The 17,347-nt window shown below is 37.7% G+C and overlaps 1 protein-coding gene across 1 annotated transcript in view; it reads left to right on the top strand.

Moving 5' to 3' along the window:
• The first annotated feature begins 409 nt into the window (after positions 1–409).
• Positions 410–17,347, top strand: part of LOC122792443 (putative postmeiotic segregation increased 2-like protein 3) — an 80,823-nt gene continuing 63,885 nt past the window's right edge. The window contains exon 1 of the mRNA XM_044060231.1: positions 410–628. Coding sequence (XP_043916166.1) covers positions 617–628 — 12 coding nt within the window. The 5' untranslated portion in view covers positions 410–616. The remainder of the gene's footprint in view (positions 629–17,347) is intronic.

The following is a 17,347-nucleotide window of genomic DNA, read 5'->3' as shown; positions in this document are numbered from 1 at the left end:
CAACCAACCAACCAAACCAACAGTCAGTGAATAAATGCACCCCAGAGCAGTAGTATCAGAACATTACCTCTTTTTTCAAAACATTCAGCATATGATATGAACAGCACGTCTCACACATTATCTAAGTTATACTTGAACAGCGAGTACAGAACTGTTAAAATTGTAAGGCACTGTATACAGAACACACACAAGAGTAAAAATGAAGGAAACTGTAAAACAGTGAAACATGTTTTTCTCTGTATTATATACTGTACAACTTTTTCCAGTAACATTGTCTTTCCTAGTAATGTGGACTTGCATGCAGATTTTATTTATTTATTTAATTTAATCAGCCTACCCCATTAAATATTTAAACAGACCCCTCCTGGTCACATCCTTCCTTACAGTTTTATGTCATGAATATTACTCAGTTTAACAGCAAGGAAAAGGGATACATTTTACTGTCGGACAGGAAGTGGTAGCTTACAAGAATTGTTCAAAACGAGTGTTGCACATTAGAGAAAAGTAGGGTTTCATTAAATCGTTGTCATTGTTTTGATTCTCGGACTTTAAAGGGAGCCCTTACTTAAGAATCTGAAAATTGTGGCTTATAAGGCTAGAGGCTTTAATAAGGATCATGAAGTTGGAGGTAAGATTTTCTTAGCAGATAAAAAACTTGTGTACTGTGTGCAGCGGTTAGCGTTGTCGCCTCACAGCAGGAGGTTCTCCGGTTCGCTTCTCGTCTGGGGCACCTTCTGTGCGGAGTCTGCACATCCTCCTTGTGGTCGCGTGGGTTTCCCCCGGGTGCTCCGTTTTTCTCCCACATTCCAAGTACATACAGTTGGTGGATTGAACACTCTTAATTGGCCATAGGTGCGAGTGAGTTTATGAATGAATTACCGCGGCAGGGCTAGCCACCAGGCGGTGTAAAACCTTTGTTTGAAATGATTGTCACTGCTGAAGTGACACCACGACCCCATGTGCAAAAATGAGAAAAGGGCATGAGGATGGATAGATGAATGATACCCTTTGTTCCTCTAATCCATCCATCCCAAACGCTGAAAGGAGGCAGGGCTTTCTTTTGTTTTGCGGTCGGGGGCAGGAAGTTACATGCAAGAAAGGTTGAGCTAAAGAGGCTACCAGCTTATGTCAGTATTCTGATTCTGGACTGCATAGGATAGCATCTTCTGTTTCTGAATTGTTTAGTTTGCACTGGTGGTGGAAAAACAAGGGTTGTAGAGTAGGAGGTAAAAAATGCAGAATTTACTGAAAGCAGAAGGAAACTGTTTTTTTTTTTTGTTTGTTTTTTTTTGTGAAAAATGTTATTCTCTGTTCTGTTTAAATTAGCAGTGCAGTCTAACATAACCAGTAAAACCAAAGTTGAACTGGGCTGTCTTGGTGGTATTCTGCTAAACGCCTGCAAGTATATATTAATTTATTTCAGAGCATATGTTAAGTAGTACTACAGACAAGCACATGCCAGGCTGCTAATACTCTAAAAAGTAAAGCAGAACTCTCACACCAATGCATTGTTATACCAGCTTTTATTCTAAAGAGGGACCCAAGAACTATAAAACAATCCCTGTTCTGAAAGCTTAGGTCTGTAGACGTTTGCATTGCTATTGTGTTGCAGCATTTCCTATTCCCAGTGTGCTCCATACACTGCCACATATCAACATTACTTTTTTCCCCCACTTCTGTGGCATTTCCGTCACATTTAAGCTTCCTTGGTGCATATGCTGAATTACATTTTGTTTAGGAATTTGGCAGTTGCTGCATATTCTTCTCCATAAAGTTATGAAATTTTAGAGTTTGGCTCAACAGAAGGAAAAGAAAGAAAGAAAAACAGGTGTTTGTAGCCATTTATTTCCCCTCCCACTGGGGTCATAAACTTGCTGAGTCTGTGGAGACTCAGTTGTTTTATTGTGCATTGTAATTCATAGCTCCCTACTTCTGGTGCCATAGCCATTCTCAGCCACAGTCTCAGACTGAGGAATCCTGATACCGATGAGGGAAAGGGAAAGTAAGATTTTTTTCTTGATCCAGTGGATTTGTCCAGCTTGCACACTTGTGCTAAACATCATTTGAGATTATAAGCAATTTCTTATTTTTGTGGTACTGCAGACCTGGCTAAGAACTAATAGATTTTTGTCTTGATGATGTATATATTTTTTTCTTGCTAATAGCAGTTTTTCTTACAAAATGGGTACAGTAACAGGGACAAAATTAATATGCAAACCTATTAGTGGTTTTGTAAGGACTGTTATTTTTGTGATATCTATTGTTATATAGATTATTCAATGACTTATGTGCAAGTTGTTTTGCATGATTTTTGTGCTTCCTTTTTAAAGGATTCAAGAATAAGTTTAGGGTTTCTTTGCATTAAAGTGCAACTGAAGTTGCCTACTTGGATATTAGAATTTATATAGGGAAACATTTTTTTTCCTGAACAAAACCATTATGTTTAGGAAACCTAGATCAGGTAATACACTTTGGATGTGATGTGTTTGCTATCAAAACATTTAGTCTTCTTTTGTCACTGTGGTGAGTGTGTTAGAGACTACGGACTGTTGTGATCATCACCCACTTGTCTATACTCTTGAAGATGTTGGCCAAGAGTTACTTAGTAATATGCTTGGTAGAGAGACAGTAACTGTTACCACCAATGCATTTTTTACTTTGGTCATTGCAGGAATATATACTTTGTTATAAAATATGCTCATTTTGTAAATAAAATAACAGAAATAATTAGGAAACATCGTCTTTCTCTGTAAAATGACATACTGAGATTTAAAATATGCAGTAAACAACAGGTAATATGGAGCGCGCCAAGAATATGTGACAAGCTTGTTTTTCCTCCCAAGCTTCAGTAAGCAATAAGGAGGATGACAAATTTTCTTTGTTTCGTATTCTGCCTGTTAAGGGATACAGTGTGTAACCAGGGTATTAATAGTTGTTGTGTCTTTCGGCTTTTCCTGGTTAGGGGTCGCCACAGCAGAACTCCGGTCTGCTAATGATTGGCAGTAGATTTTTACGTGCCGAGTTGCCAGCCCTGACGCACAACCTTCAACGAAGGTATGCCCATTCACGCATGTCTCCACACAGAAGACGCTCTAGCTGAGAATCGAACAGGACAACGTCTTACTGTGAGGCGACAACGCAACCGCAGCACCACCACCGCAGTTAATAGTGAAAGGCTTAATGTCTTGGCAACATATTACTGCCTTCTTGTCAAGTAGTTTATTATTGAAAATGTTCCTGGCCTAAATACAACATTGGCTAGACCATCTTGAATGTCAGACTAAGCGTCCTTGAAGATCTAAGGGATATGAGGAACAATCAAGCGACCAGCCCTGTTGATTAACATTTCCAGCAAAAGCAGGGTAGAGATGCAGAACAGTTAAAAAAAATATACAGTTGTTCAGCTACATATGGATGTGTTTACACTTCCTGTTTCAGAAAGAAGCAGATATGCTTCAATATAATACTTTAGAGCCCGATAAAATGAGTTAAGCAGTCAGTAATTTATGAAACAGTTGTAAAATTTGAATTTATGCACTTTTTTTACGCTTTTTTTTTCTTGGCTATTATTCTTTTACATCTATATAGTTGGCTAGTTTACATATTGATTTATCTAGGTAGCTAGCTATTTAGTTGTTTTTAAGACCCCATTATATACAATGTACTTAAAGTTTATTCATATAGTTTTATAATTAATTTATATCTGGTTTTAATTTTCATCCCTTACTGTGTTTCCATACATCCATTTTTTTTTCATAACATTTGTCCAAGGTACTCTCTTCTCTCTTAGGTCTTTAAGAGATATATTACACATATACAGTCTTTTTTATCTTATGTCTGTAATGTGCTGTTTTAGTTCAAATGAAAATCTGCAAGTAACTACTTATATTGCTTTATTTCTAAAACACTACTTAAGTCATATAATTTTGGGGGCTTGTCCCCCCCTCAGCTTTCCTCTAAGAATGGGCTGGATCACATAGGGCTGACTCGGTTAGCAAAACATAAATAATACACAGTAAGAGTTGCAAAACATAAATAATACACAATAAGAGTTATAAAAAAAAAAAAGTTAAAATGTTAAATGATTTTTAGCTGCTTTCATTTCGTAACTACATTTATTTGTTGTGCCTGTAAATATTTTCCATGTATTGGTTCTGTAACATTGAAGGCTTAGCTGATGTGCTGAGTGTTGTGCTGGATATATTGCGATATACTTTTGAATATTTCGATCCTTATATTGGAATTTATTTGTGTAGAGCACATTTTCATTTTCTTCATTGATTGGAATTGTGTTATAATAAAGGAAATAAGAGCTACTTGACTTCTGTTTAAAAATCCAATTTAAGCAGTATTTTTTTTCAGATAAGGAAGAACTGGCTTATTTTAGAGTGTTTAGACATATTGGAAACACAAACCAGGGAGGATCAGAGGAGGTCTGTCTATATATTTTGAAAGTAGGTTCTCTAAGTATTACCATTCTATGCAAATGCAAAGAAAATGTTGGTCTAAGCAGGCAGGTGTAATAACCTCATACCCTGAGGAATGAGTGAATTATGAGAATAAAAGGCATAATACATCATCCTTTCTTGATAAATTCTCCTTTCTCCATTCCCATGTTAGATTAGTTCTTAAAATAATCTGGGTTACTCTTTGCAAATGTAATATTCTGCATGGTTACTGTTCTCCTTAAGGATCTGCATCCAGAATTCTACTCTCAACTTATTTTGTGACACCTCCCCCCATTTCAACATAATTTCTTTCCACTTTGGTTTGAAGTCTTCTGTTTGTGATACTTTACAGCTACACAGTTAAGGTTCATAAATGTATCCCTTCAAATATGGTAATCCTAAGCCACCTTGTGCTGTCGGGAGAACCAATTTATGTCACTTAACTCCTGCCCTTCTTCACTTATTTTAGTTGTGCTCCACAGCTTCTCATTTGGTTTATAAAATGTGCCTGAGGTATATGTATTAAAGGGACTATAAATATTTACTTTACTATCCATATCCATAGTTACGACCTTCCAAATTGTATCAAATTTTGTATTATCTTTTTAGTCTTTTCCCACATATGCTTAGCTGCCATAACAGAATAATTGTTAATCCATACACCTAAGTACATCATCTTATCATGTCTCTATAAATATGGGTATCATTTAACCAGTTTATGTGTAGGAACATATTTTACGACCATAGCTTTATTTTATCTTTGTTTTTACCGGAAAAAAAGTTAAGGCAGTCTTGAAATGTTCCACAACTCTGAAATATCCTGTTGTAGAGTTAAGTCAAAGTAGTAGCATTTGCAAATAAGGCTAATTTTTTATTTATTTACCATACCAGCTATACCCTTGAATTTGTGAACCCTTTATTTTATTTCCCAGTGGTGCTACGTATGAGGCAAATAACAAAGGGGGAAGCGGGGCACTCCTGCCTGGTTCATCTATTTAAACACAGTTTGTCAGAGCGGAGCCCTCCCACCTTGATTCTTGCATCTGACCCTTCATACATCTTCCTAATTAACTCCATTATTCTCTCCAGAAATTAAAATGCTGCTTTTGCCCTACTCATAAAATCCCAGCTGGCTCTATTGAAAGCCTTCTGTACATCAAGACCCACCAACAGTAGAGGGGTCTTCTTGTATCATGCTCCCCTTTGGTCATCATCATTCTGTTAATGATGTCAAAGGTTTGCTTCCCCTCAACAAAGCCACATTGATCAATATATGCAAGTTTTGGCAATACTTTTTGCCATTCTCTTAGCTAGTACAGACATAAAAGATTTATAATCATGGTTCAAAATTAGAAATTGCTCTGTATGAAGCTGGTTTTTAAAGGGTCTTTACCCTCTTTGGGTAGTACAGTCACCACAACTTTCTTTCAAGATTCCGCTACTGCCCCATCTTTTAAAATACCGTTAAACAAAACCTTCCAGATGTTCCTTCTTCACTTCCAAAATCCCATTGGATAACAGTCTGTTCCTGCTGATTGATTATATATCACCATTTTATCTCATCCCATCTTGGCAATTAATTCTTGAGCCTCATCTTCCTTTAACAGTGTAATATTTCAGTTTGGGTCTTTAGTTATTTTTTTCTAGTCACAGGCTCCATGAGTTTGGCAACATCCATTTCTCTTGCCAAAGCCATTGTGCTAATTGTTTTTTGTTTTTGTTTTTGCTGTGGAACTGTTAAGCAAAGATACAGCAATCTTTCTAAACTCATGCATGTTATCCAAATATTCCCTTATTTCTTCTGCACCACTCAATAATTGCACCTCTTTTTGTTTTGTATGAGCCCCCTTCATTTGCAATACTTCAAACATTGTTAATCCACCAGTAAAGAATTTGTATTCCCTATTTCCTATACCTCTTTCTTTCTCATTTCTACCACATTTTTAAATTCCATTTTCATTTTATCCACACTTCAGCTATTTCTTCAGAAGAAATTTGTTTACAAGTGAAAATATGAAGAATGAAAGCATCTTTGAGATGTTGTTGGTTGAAAGAGATGGGGTGGCTGAGGCTGAGCAAACGATTTGTGAAAACAAAGGAATAAATAAAAAGAAATAGAAGTGAGATGCTGCAATGTAATATATAAGTAATTAATTTAACACTGTAACTGAAAACACAAATAGCATTAAAAAATTAGTGGAAGTATAGAATATTGGATAAGAAGAGCAGGGAAAGCTTGAGTTCAAATAAATTACCAACACAAAGATAAGTAAGAAATTTAACATATTACAGATAAGTTCATCTTTAGGGGATATAATAATTTCTAAATGTTGTATACGTTTTAGAAGAGTAGAGAATTTTTTAAACGTTTAAATGGGAGGCATGTGGGATGGATTGTAAATATGTTTGTAAATTTCATTTGGAAAATGGCCTAAAATGAGAGAGAAATCTGGAGATCATTGGGACTTGTGAATACTGATTACAACATAAGTACTAGGTGAAGTCCTAGAAGTAAAAATGTGGGAATATATACAGAACATGCCATTTATGGGCTAGTAAAAGGTGGAGATAAAAATACTTTGCTGTTATTAATTTGGAAAGTAATAGCTTATTCAGCTGATTTATTACTAGTTGTAAAAGAAGAGTAAATTGTAAGCTATATAGTTAAATAGGTTCATAGGTTCATACTAGGCTATCTGCCCTAGGGCATTTATAAGCCTAGCCAGAGTGTGTTTGGCTTTTGCCACCCATTTTAAATTAATTTTGCTATGCTTTTTTTTGAGGTTAGTATACTGTGCCTCTGTCTAACAGTGACACAGAAGTGATAGCCGGGGTAAACCTACGATCTCCCATCCACTCATCAAGATTCCTCTTGAAGAGAGTCAATGTGGGACTCTGCCTAACCTGGACTGGGATTTCATTCCAGAGTGAAGGGAGCCTCTGGGTTATGAATCTGTCCCTCCAGCATGTCCTATTTATTTCAGTGCTGAGGTTCAAGTCTCTCGAGCGCGTAGCTCGATGGGATTTGGATTTTCTGAGGTGCAGCATGTCCATTAATTCCGGGTTGGACATGGCTTTATATGTCAGGCACAGATCGCCTCTGAGCAGGCGGGATGCTACTGAGTAGAGCTGGAGTTTCTTTAACCAGGCAGTATATGGCATCTGTTTGAGCCCTTTGATCCTCTTGGTGAGGTACTTTTGGGGTCTTTCCAGTTGCTGCAGGTGTCTAGTAAGGTACATCCCAAAAGGGGCATTGTACTCAATTATGGGCCTGATGAGGGATGAGTAAAGAGGCACGATGACCTCCCCTGATCTAGATGTGAATCCCTTCATGATTAGGTGGGCTATAAAATGTTTTTCTAACCACTTTGGCCACGTGGTTGTCAAATGAGAGATTGCTATCAACTTGGGTAGGTCCCTAATGACGACTTCTGTACTTAATGGATTACCACCTATGTGGTAATTTGTGGGCACTTTGTTTTTGCCAAAGGGGATGACTATACACTTTTTGGCGTTTAGCTTGAGGCCATGGCTCTGGCACCAGTTGTCTGTTTCTATGAGGCCCTTTTGGAGGATGCTTGTGTCGGCTGGAGAGTTGATTATGGCGCCCAGTTTGCAGTCATCTGCGAACTTGGTCAGCCACAGTCCTTCCATGTTGGCCTGTACCACCAAGAAATATATACCGAACAAGAGAGGTCCCAGGGCTGAGCCTTGTGGGACGCCACTTGTAACTGGTTTGGAGTCTGACATCGCTCCAGCAATTCTAACCATGTTGGTTCTGTCCTTGAGCCAGTTTGCAACCCATCTAGTGACATAGGGGTTTATATTTAAGCTGGTGAGCTTATTTATAATGCACGAGTGGGGTATCGTATCGAAGGCTTTTGTGAGGTCCAGGTAGGCTGTGTGGACCACCTTCCCCTCATCAATGGCCTTGGTGACTGTTTCAAAGAAATCGACCAGGTTTAAGAGGCAGGATCTGCCATTAACAAAGCCAAACTGGGTAGGATCCAGTGACTGTAGGTCCCCAATGTCTTTATTTATGAGGTCCATGATGATCCTTTCCATAGCTTTGCAGACCAAGCTAGTCAGGCTTATGGGGCAATAGTTTCCAGGATCTGTTGAGACACCACCTTTGTGGAGAGGGACCACTGTTGCTGTACGCCACTCTTTGGGTACATATCCTGTAGTAAGGCTAAGATTGAACAGTGGTTTTATGTGTGGGTTTAGCTCTTCTTGGAGTTCATATAGGACGCAGCCCAGGACACCATCTGGTCCCATTGATGCTGTGTTTTTTGCTTTGGAGAGGGCGGCTCTTACCTGAGCATCTGAGATGTCAGGGGGGCAGCACTCTGTTGGGATAGATATTTGCCCTTTTGGTGGGGAGAGGGGGGAGAAGTTTGCACTGAACCTGTCAGCTACGATGTTGGCAATGTCTGTGGGCTCGGTGTATTTTTTGTCATTTTGGACTAATTCTGAGCATATCTGGGAATTCCTACCCAGGTTCCTAACATAACTAAAGAAAGCCTTGTGATTATCCTTAGTGTCCTGTGCAATTTTTCTCTCAAAGCTGGCCTTAGACGATTTTATGAGTGCCTGTAGTTTTTTGCTAATACTGATCAGAGATGCCTTCCCTTTTTGGAATTTTGCTCTATCATGTAGTAGCTTCCTCCTTCTATTGTATAGTTTGTTTATGGCTGGGGTCCACCAGACAGGACGTCTGCCTTTGGAGGATTGGGTCTTGCTTTTATTTGGGATTGCATGATCCTGAAGGATTTCACCTCGTTCATAGGCATGTGAAATTTAGTAGGGAGAAGTTTTTCACATATGTTTTCGGGCAGGGGTAGAGAGGACCATTTCATCCAGTTTGATTAGTGCTTTTAATTCTAGAGAAGTTTAGACAATTTCTGGGGTGCTAGGGGTACTCAAGGTTGGGGGATGAGAGTGAGATTGTGGTTGGTCTTTTGGGAGTGGTGAGAGTTTCACCATAGCAGATGAGTCCCCAATGCTAGGAAGGGTTGGGCTAATGTTTGGAGCTGTTGTTGGTGGTAACAAGTACCACTGGGTAGTTGAAGTCGTTATATATAACGGTGTTGGGAGAGAATCTTGTTATTTTCTTCCAGCATTCTCAGGAAGGCTAAGTAGTTGAAGTGTGTTAATATAAATGGTCTGTGGAGACCTATAAACTTTAGTTTTATTTATCTCACATAAGGTTGCACATTTTCGTGTTCTCTGAAAATTTGCGTAGCAAGCAATAACCTGAGGTGTGGGTATCTTGAAAGTTATTGATTTTTAGTTTTCCTTTTGTGGTTTTGGTCCAAGTTTTAATTTGAGGGTTTAGTTATTAAAAGGCCAGTTATTAATTTTTTTTATTTATTTTTTTTTTTGAAGCTTTTGCGTTGGTTTAGTTGAGTTTTAAAACCACATATATTTTAAAAGATATTTTTATGAAGAGAAGAAGAATGAAGCAAAGTGTAAAATGTTTATTAAAGAGTTATAAGAGGATTTTTTTTTTAAGTTTTTTTTTATGAAGCCAGTTATAAAAAGATTGAAGTTTTGGCACAAGTAAATATTTAAGAGGATTTTTTTGGTTTTTTGAGCAGAAGCTTGAAATTAAGTGACATTAGTTTCAACACATGCATATTAGTCATTTTTACAAGTTAATTTTGAGCATGCAAAAGCTTTGTAAAAGACATGTGCAGAGGTTGTCAGATATATGTCCATAAAGTTTACTTAGGTATGATTGAAAGTAAAATGTTTTGATCAGTGATTTTCAAGATATCAGGGTTAGGGAAAGATCACTTCATACCATTGCTATATTTGAAACTTTACTTGTTCATATGGGTCATTTTGTTTCTCATAGTGAGCCTCTAATACTTGAGGTTTGGCTCCTGGGATAGTTCTGCTCTAATAAGGCTGCTGAGCATTTTATTTAAAGCAAGAGGTACTGGAAGTTATAGTGGAAGACTCTGTCTTAATGAGTTTTATAATTACTTTTCTTTAATCTAAGTTGTACTTGCTCCTAGATGTTTCATTGTTTTAATATTTAAAGAAATATTAAGTGTATTGTTCTTTGGAAAAGTAATTATAAATATATTGTCTTAGAAATTTTGTACTTGTCAGTTGAAATAACCAAAAAACTGATGAAATATATTGGGGAAACTTTAATAAGATCAATAGAAAAATATAGCAGGATATGTTAGTAATAGAAATTTATGTTAGAAAATTATTGAAATATGAAAATACTGATGCATAATGGTGAATGTTGCAAATAAGACAAAATATTAGAATTATATAGTATTAGTTTAATTTTCAGAATATATATGAACATAATTCTTAAAATGTAAAATTTAAGATGAGGACAAATATGAAGAAAATAACAATTATGTAAAAATGGGCATTTTTGTATGGCGGATTAAAGAATGTATTAGAATAATTTAGTTAAGAAGGAAACGGACAAGAGACAAAAAACAAATTATATAGTTTTGAAACAAGAGGGATGGTATGGAATGCATTGAGATTAAAATGTACAGTATAATTAAGCCCAAGATAAAAATCATCCACTATGTATAATCCAAAAATGAATAAAAAGGTGGGTACTTAATTTCCAAAAAGAGAATTTGATGTTGTGCTATATACTCATGTTTATGAAAAACATCATCTATGTTTTATATTCATGAAAAGTGATGAGAGAATGTTTATTCTTCCAAAGCTAAAATAAGGCAATGATTTTTTTTCATTCAAACCCAGCAGCATACCTGAACTGAATGCATTTTATGAACAATCTAGGAATACTGAAATAAATTCATGTATTAATGTACAATATTGTGATGTCAATTCAAATTTAGACAAGGAATTTGTGTTGAATGATTTAAAAATAAATAGATAATAGTCACATTATTAAAGTTTTCCATCATAGTAATTAAATAGAGCACCACCAGTACATAGTGAAATGGAATTTTTTTCTAACCAGAGCAATCTAACTAAATATTTTGGGCATTTTCTGTAGTACCTGTTTTCTGCAGTAAATTTTTGTAGTGATTTGCTACTGTTTAAATTCATTTGGCAGGTTTGGGTATCCTGGGCCTTGTCTTTGCAAAGGCTTTTTTCTTCTGTAGTAGTATTTTTCCGTAATTAACCAGAGTTTGCAACCAGTAGTAATTGATGTTTTGTATTTAAAGTGTTCTTTTTGCAGTCTTGCAGATGAGTGTTGGTGTTTGCAGACATAATTGTGGTGTGGATAGTCTTTGGAAGATGACCTGCCCCAAATTATGTGAAGCTGACACGCAGCAGTGACAGCAGATTTTGTGTTCAAGGTAAAAAATAAATTGGTCTGCTTTGTTCTCAGTGTTTCACAAATTGTGTGGAATCAAAGAAAATGAATGACAGAGGAGATTCATATTCTAGTTTCTAGTTGTGTTTATTTTTGGCAATGAGGGCACGTCATTTGAGAATCAAAGAAGATGGGTAGCAGTTGCTGACTAGCAAGTTTTCGTGGGTGTTATCTCAGCATGAATTTGCACTTTGTTTGAAGCTGGTAGAGTTTTAGGGTGTTTCTTGATTATTTCTTTTACTTTGTGGTTGGTTGCAATCAATTTTTTTAGCAGCTGTTGGCAGGTAGTGAGTTTTAGGTGTGGTGAATATATTTTTTACTTTCTTTTGAGTTTAGTTGGACTTGTTGGTAGATAATGGGAGGGATAAGTAGAGAAATCTGCTTACAAACTTGTTTGTAGGCAGTCATGGAGTTACCAAAGTTATCATGAGGACATAGCCTGCTTTTACAACCATGATAAGAAGAGATATATATTTGGCATGAGGGACGGGCTCTGTAGTAATAAAGTGTAGAGCACTTTTCTCAATTTGGTAAAAGTTTGTATATATTTGGAATGTTCTATCCTTTTACCTACCACATAAATTCTGAGTGATCTTTTTATATATTTTAGAAAAGCATTTAATTTCCAACTAATTAGAAGATACTTTAAGCCACATCTGGTTTGATACAGGACATGTGATATTTTGGATCCCAATTTAAAAGAAAACCAGATTAAAAGAGAGAAAATCCTTGATGTAAAATGTCATCCAAAAAATGACAAAAACTGGGAGGAAACTAGTACAGAAAAAAAAAAGTAAAATCCCAAGAAGCAATTCACAAGGAAACCAAAGTATTGGTCAAAAATACGCATCCCTCATAAAAGAATCCAAGGGCCAAGCTCCCTGCAGAATTGCTCGCGACCCCAAAGAAAAATCAAGGAATCTAAGGGTATGCTTCAATAATCTAAGTGGTACCTCCTCCACAAAATAGTTGCTTAGAACAGCACAAAATACACTGAACCACCAGCACAGCACACACTCAACTGAACCTCCTCACCTCAACTTACTCCCTCTTCCAATCAAAATGGGCCCATATCACTTAACCAGAAGAATGAGTCCTAAAAAATCACAGAGCTAGGTTAAAACAGCCCTCCAAAGCCAAAACATTAGCATCAATGGACCAAATGGTGGCTCAGGCACAAACCACATTAGCTCAAATCACAACTAGTGCTCCACACAAACCGAGCAGGCTACTTACTGCCTCCATTGCATACAGCCCAGAGGCACACTTTCACGAAAGTGGTGGGAGCCAGCAGAGACCACAACAGACTCAACCATCGCCCTATGTCCCACTAGCTTTATTCAGAGGCTATCATGAGGAATCATGGCACTCATTAACAGAGACACAACCCAAACTGATCCTACTGACATTGGCTTTAAGGGCAAACCATGCCTCCCCAACCTGGGTGCCTGAGTTATTCCCCCCATACATATTAAGGGAAAGGTCACCACAGCCACCCAGAACCCTAAGGCCTTGACACCATTCCCCCATTCTGTATTAATAGACTCTAAACCTGACTGAAAACCCCATTCCCACAAGATGGGTTGCCAACTGGCTCACGGTTGGAACTCATGCAGCTCAGGTGGGCTGCCGACTAGGGCCGACCTATAGCTGACCACTTTATGGCAGAGCCCAGACCCTAAATCCCAAGTGACATTTTTCTGGGACACACACTGCAGGGGAGAACTATGGTTTGGCCTATCTCGGGACAAGGCTGAACAAGTTGGAGATAATCAAAACGCCAACACAGCCATCCTCCAAAGGGTCTCGCTTGAGACAAAAAAATCTCAGGTCAAAATCATGGAAAAAACAAATGCCAAAAGTGCATAGTCATCCCAAAAGAAAACAGTATCTGGTGACTACCACATAGGTGGTAGGGGACCCAATAATGGTAATCCTTCTAAGGGATCTGGGGACCCACCAAAGTGGTTAGAAAATCCTGATAATTACTGCCAAAGTGGTTAGAAACTTTCCATCTGGTTACAAATCGCTCGTGTGTCCCTCACCTTCATCAAAAGACTCATCACAACATCCAGATTCATCAATTTGGTACCTTTACAAGCACACACCCCATTTAGCTAGACAGACCACACACCTTGACTCAAGAGACACCTGGCAGTTACCTCACAGCCCTACAGAATGGCCTCTAAAAGATGCCTCTGACTCACTTGACTGAAGAAACTACAGTTGTAATTTCTCTGCTCTTTAAACTAAGGCCTGCTCAAGTATACCAGGCCATGTCCAACCCAGAACAATGTCAACTCCAGAACTGCTGGAAAACCTATCCCCTAAAGCCACCCGCAATGGATCTAAACCTCAGAGGATAGAATACCTCACCTTAAGTTTGTTTAATAGGCTTACTGTCTATGTTTTTTAACAGTGTTGTTTTTTATTTTTAAGTTAATTTTAATTTCGACCATAATAAATTAGGGTTTTTAATATATATTTTTATATTTTTTATATTTTATATTTTTTTACTTTAAACATATTAAACAATTTACTATAAAATTAGCTTTTAACAGTATTTATATTTCAGAGATTTACATAATTACTTGTATTATTGTTGCTTGGTTTTACACATTTATGCACTATTGTTTTTACTATCCATTTATTGTATTGTTGCTTTAGTTAAGTATTGGTGGTTTATAAGCATTCGTGGTGGTGGTTCTGCGGTAGCGTTCCTACCAGGCGCAACTCAGTCCGGCCCGACCTCAGCCAGAGCGCCATGAATGGGTGCATACATTCGTGGTAACATTGCTTCAGGCTGGCTCGTTGACCATTGTGCATCAGGAATCATTAAAAAAAAATCAACTACCAATGCCAGTGGGACCAGAGAAACAAGTATGCTACCCCTAAAAACAAAAGCCAAAAAAGACACAACAAAACCAGTATTTATAAGCATTGCCTGAAAAGCTTTGTCTGAAGCAGAAGTAAAATGATGCATACAGGACGTAAAAAGTAGAGAAAGTGTTGTTGCTTAACAATGGATTTTGTCATATTTATGACAGTGGCTTGTAGTCGCTATTGCCTTTAATTTGTTTGCCCAGAAACTTCCCATGAGGGATACAGATTCTGGCCCAGAAACTTTGCAGAGCTGGGAACAAGATCCCATTCAAATTAGGTAGAGCCTCGCTGGATGAACAAAAGAAACCTTGATGGTGATGTGAAACGAAGCCCTCTGGGACAGAGGACAGGGGAACTAATCTAAAGGCACAGGGAATAATCTAGGGGGCAAAAGCCAAATACATATTGGCTAGCTTTATAAATAGCCGGGCACCTAGCCCAGTACCCACCTAAGAACACCCTATGAATATGAAACCCCCACCACCTTTGGCAGCAACACTTACTTTTTTACTTTACTTTAAACATGAATGTAAGTCACTGCTGTGAATCACTGCTGTGAAGGCAAAACCAACAGTTTTCTAATCTTCCTGACATCAAAGGCAAATGTGCTAGCTGTCGTGCTGCAAAAAAATGGATGAACACTTCCATTATGTTTTCCCCGACTATTGCACATGCTGGTATCTAAGCAGTTTATTGCATTTGTACTGTTTATTGTTTGTAGTTTTGAATGACAAAAGTAATATAATAAACTGTATTATGTCTATATTACTAGTGTGTATCTATATTACATTGATTAGTTTTCATACATAACTGCTTGCCCCTTACATTTTTCTGGATTGTGGTTGTCATTTTTATTGCAGGGCACTGTTAAGAAGAATACAGATATATCTGGAAAATTCAAAAAAAAATTTTTCAGATGCAAATTACAAATTATAGAGTCAGTCAGAGGATCAACCATTTTTGTGTGATGTCACTCAGTTTAGTTCCATTATACATTTCTACTTTATTGTAAAACTTGGAGGGGAAGTGCCTTCTTGAGCCCCTGAATGTGGCAATTTGATGCACCGAGGATAAAACAAAGGTTGTACACAAAAACAGATAAGAAAAATGATAAAAAAATGGAAAAAGCTGGGGAGTGCATGTACTGAGCACACAATGAGATACAACATGAAATTACTTTTTTCATAGATACTACCTGTTGTTCAGGACCCCATTGTAGATGGATGGATTGGAAAAAAGGAGCACTGAATAGGAACAATGGATGAATATGGAATAGTGCACCAGCTCTGGATATTTTTTTACAGTGGGGTAACAGAGTCGATTGAGATATGATTGCCTAACGCTTATTTATTTATTTAACATTTGTTGAGCAGGTTAGTCCAACTGGACAGGTTTCCATTTTCAGCTGAGACCCGAGGAGAAAAGCTGCAAAAAAGTTAAAGTATAATAAGAAAATAAATTAGGTTAAAGTGCACATATTAAATTATGTGGTTAAACAAGCATATGCAAGAAGTAACACAGGCGTGTTTTTTTTTTTTTTTTAGCAGTGTACAAATAGTTTCTATTTTACAAGCTAACAGATGAGTACGTTTCTCCGTACTTGTAGTCACATGGTAACAGTAATGTTGCTCATAATGGCTAAATCATAGTAAAGTTACCTAAAAAGTACAGTTGGATAGGAGATAGATTAGTAGACGGCAATAGGGGAATAAGAAAGATTTAGTAAGTAGGGTCCTTGCAGGAGCATGTCCTAGAGTAAAATAGATTCCCTTTTAGTGTTTTCTGAACTGATCTGGTATTGGGAATTGCTCTTAAGCGGTGGTGGTGGTGGGGTTCTTCTTTCTAAATGCTTTGACAACTACATTGTATAAACCTGGAATACATGGCTTTCGAATACTGGCCAAGACTCTTAACGCCCCAATATTGCCTTTTTTAGCCAAGGCTCAAAGGACAAACCCGCCTCCATAAACAACAATAATAAACAAAAACTGAGGGTAATGCTGCTCGACGCCAGAAGTCTAAACCTCAAAATGCACACACTCGAGGCTCTCCTTAGTATGGAAGAAATCAACGTATGTGTAGTGACAGAAACCTGGTTCAAGGCTCCAGAGAGCACCCCAGCACTACCAGGCTATAACTCCTACCATACCTTTAGGTCCCAAAACCAGGACAGGAACACAAAAGGAGGGGGTGTGTCCATATTCATCAAGAACACCCACACCTCCAGGTTAGTAGCACAGCACGTGGAATCTGAGACCATCCAAGTGCAATTGACAGCGGGTAAATTGACTGTTCAATTTATAGCTTGCTACAGATCTCCCACCTTGTCTCAGGACCCTCACGCAGCATTCCTGAGAACATTAGCAAGTATGAAGATTCTACCCAACACCATGCTACTGGGTGACTTCAATTATCCAAACATTGACTGGGAAAACTACTCAAGCTCAAACACCCTAGCCCAATGCTTCCTTGAGTTTATAAACTCAAGCGCCCTTGAACAGCTGGTCCCACAAGAGGTGACAACATACTGGACCTGGTCATCACCAACATGGGGAACCTATGTTCCACACCTGAGGTAAACTCATCATTGGTAAGATCAGATCACAAACTAATCACACTGGACATCCACATCCCGATCCATCCCCCCCAGTCAAGGAAATCAAAGTAAAAAAAACTTCTCTAAAGC

The sequence above is a fragment of the Protopterus annectens genome, chromosome 1.part2 (genome assembly GCF_019279795.1).
Source record: "Protopterus annectens isolate FY-2018-M chromosome 1.part2, PAN1.0, whole genome shotgun sequence".
NCBI classification, from domain to species: domain Eukaryota; kingdom Metazoa; phylum Chordata; order Ceratodontiformes; family Protopteridae; genus Protopterus; species Protopterus annectens.
This window is presented reverse-complemented; position numbering and strand designations above follow the sequence as displayed.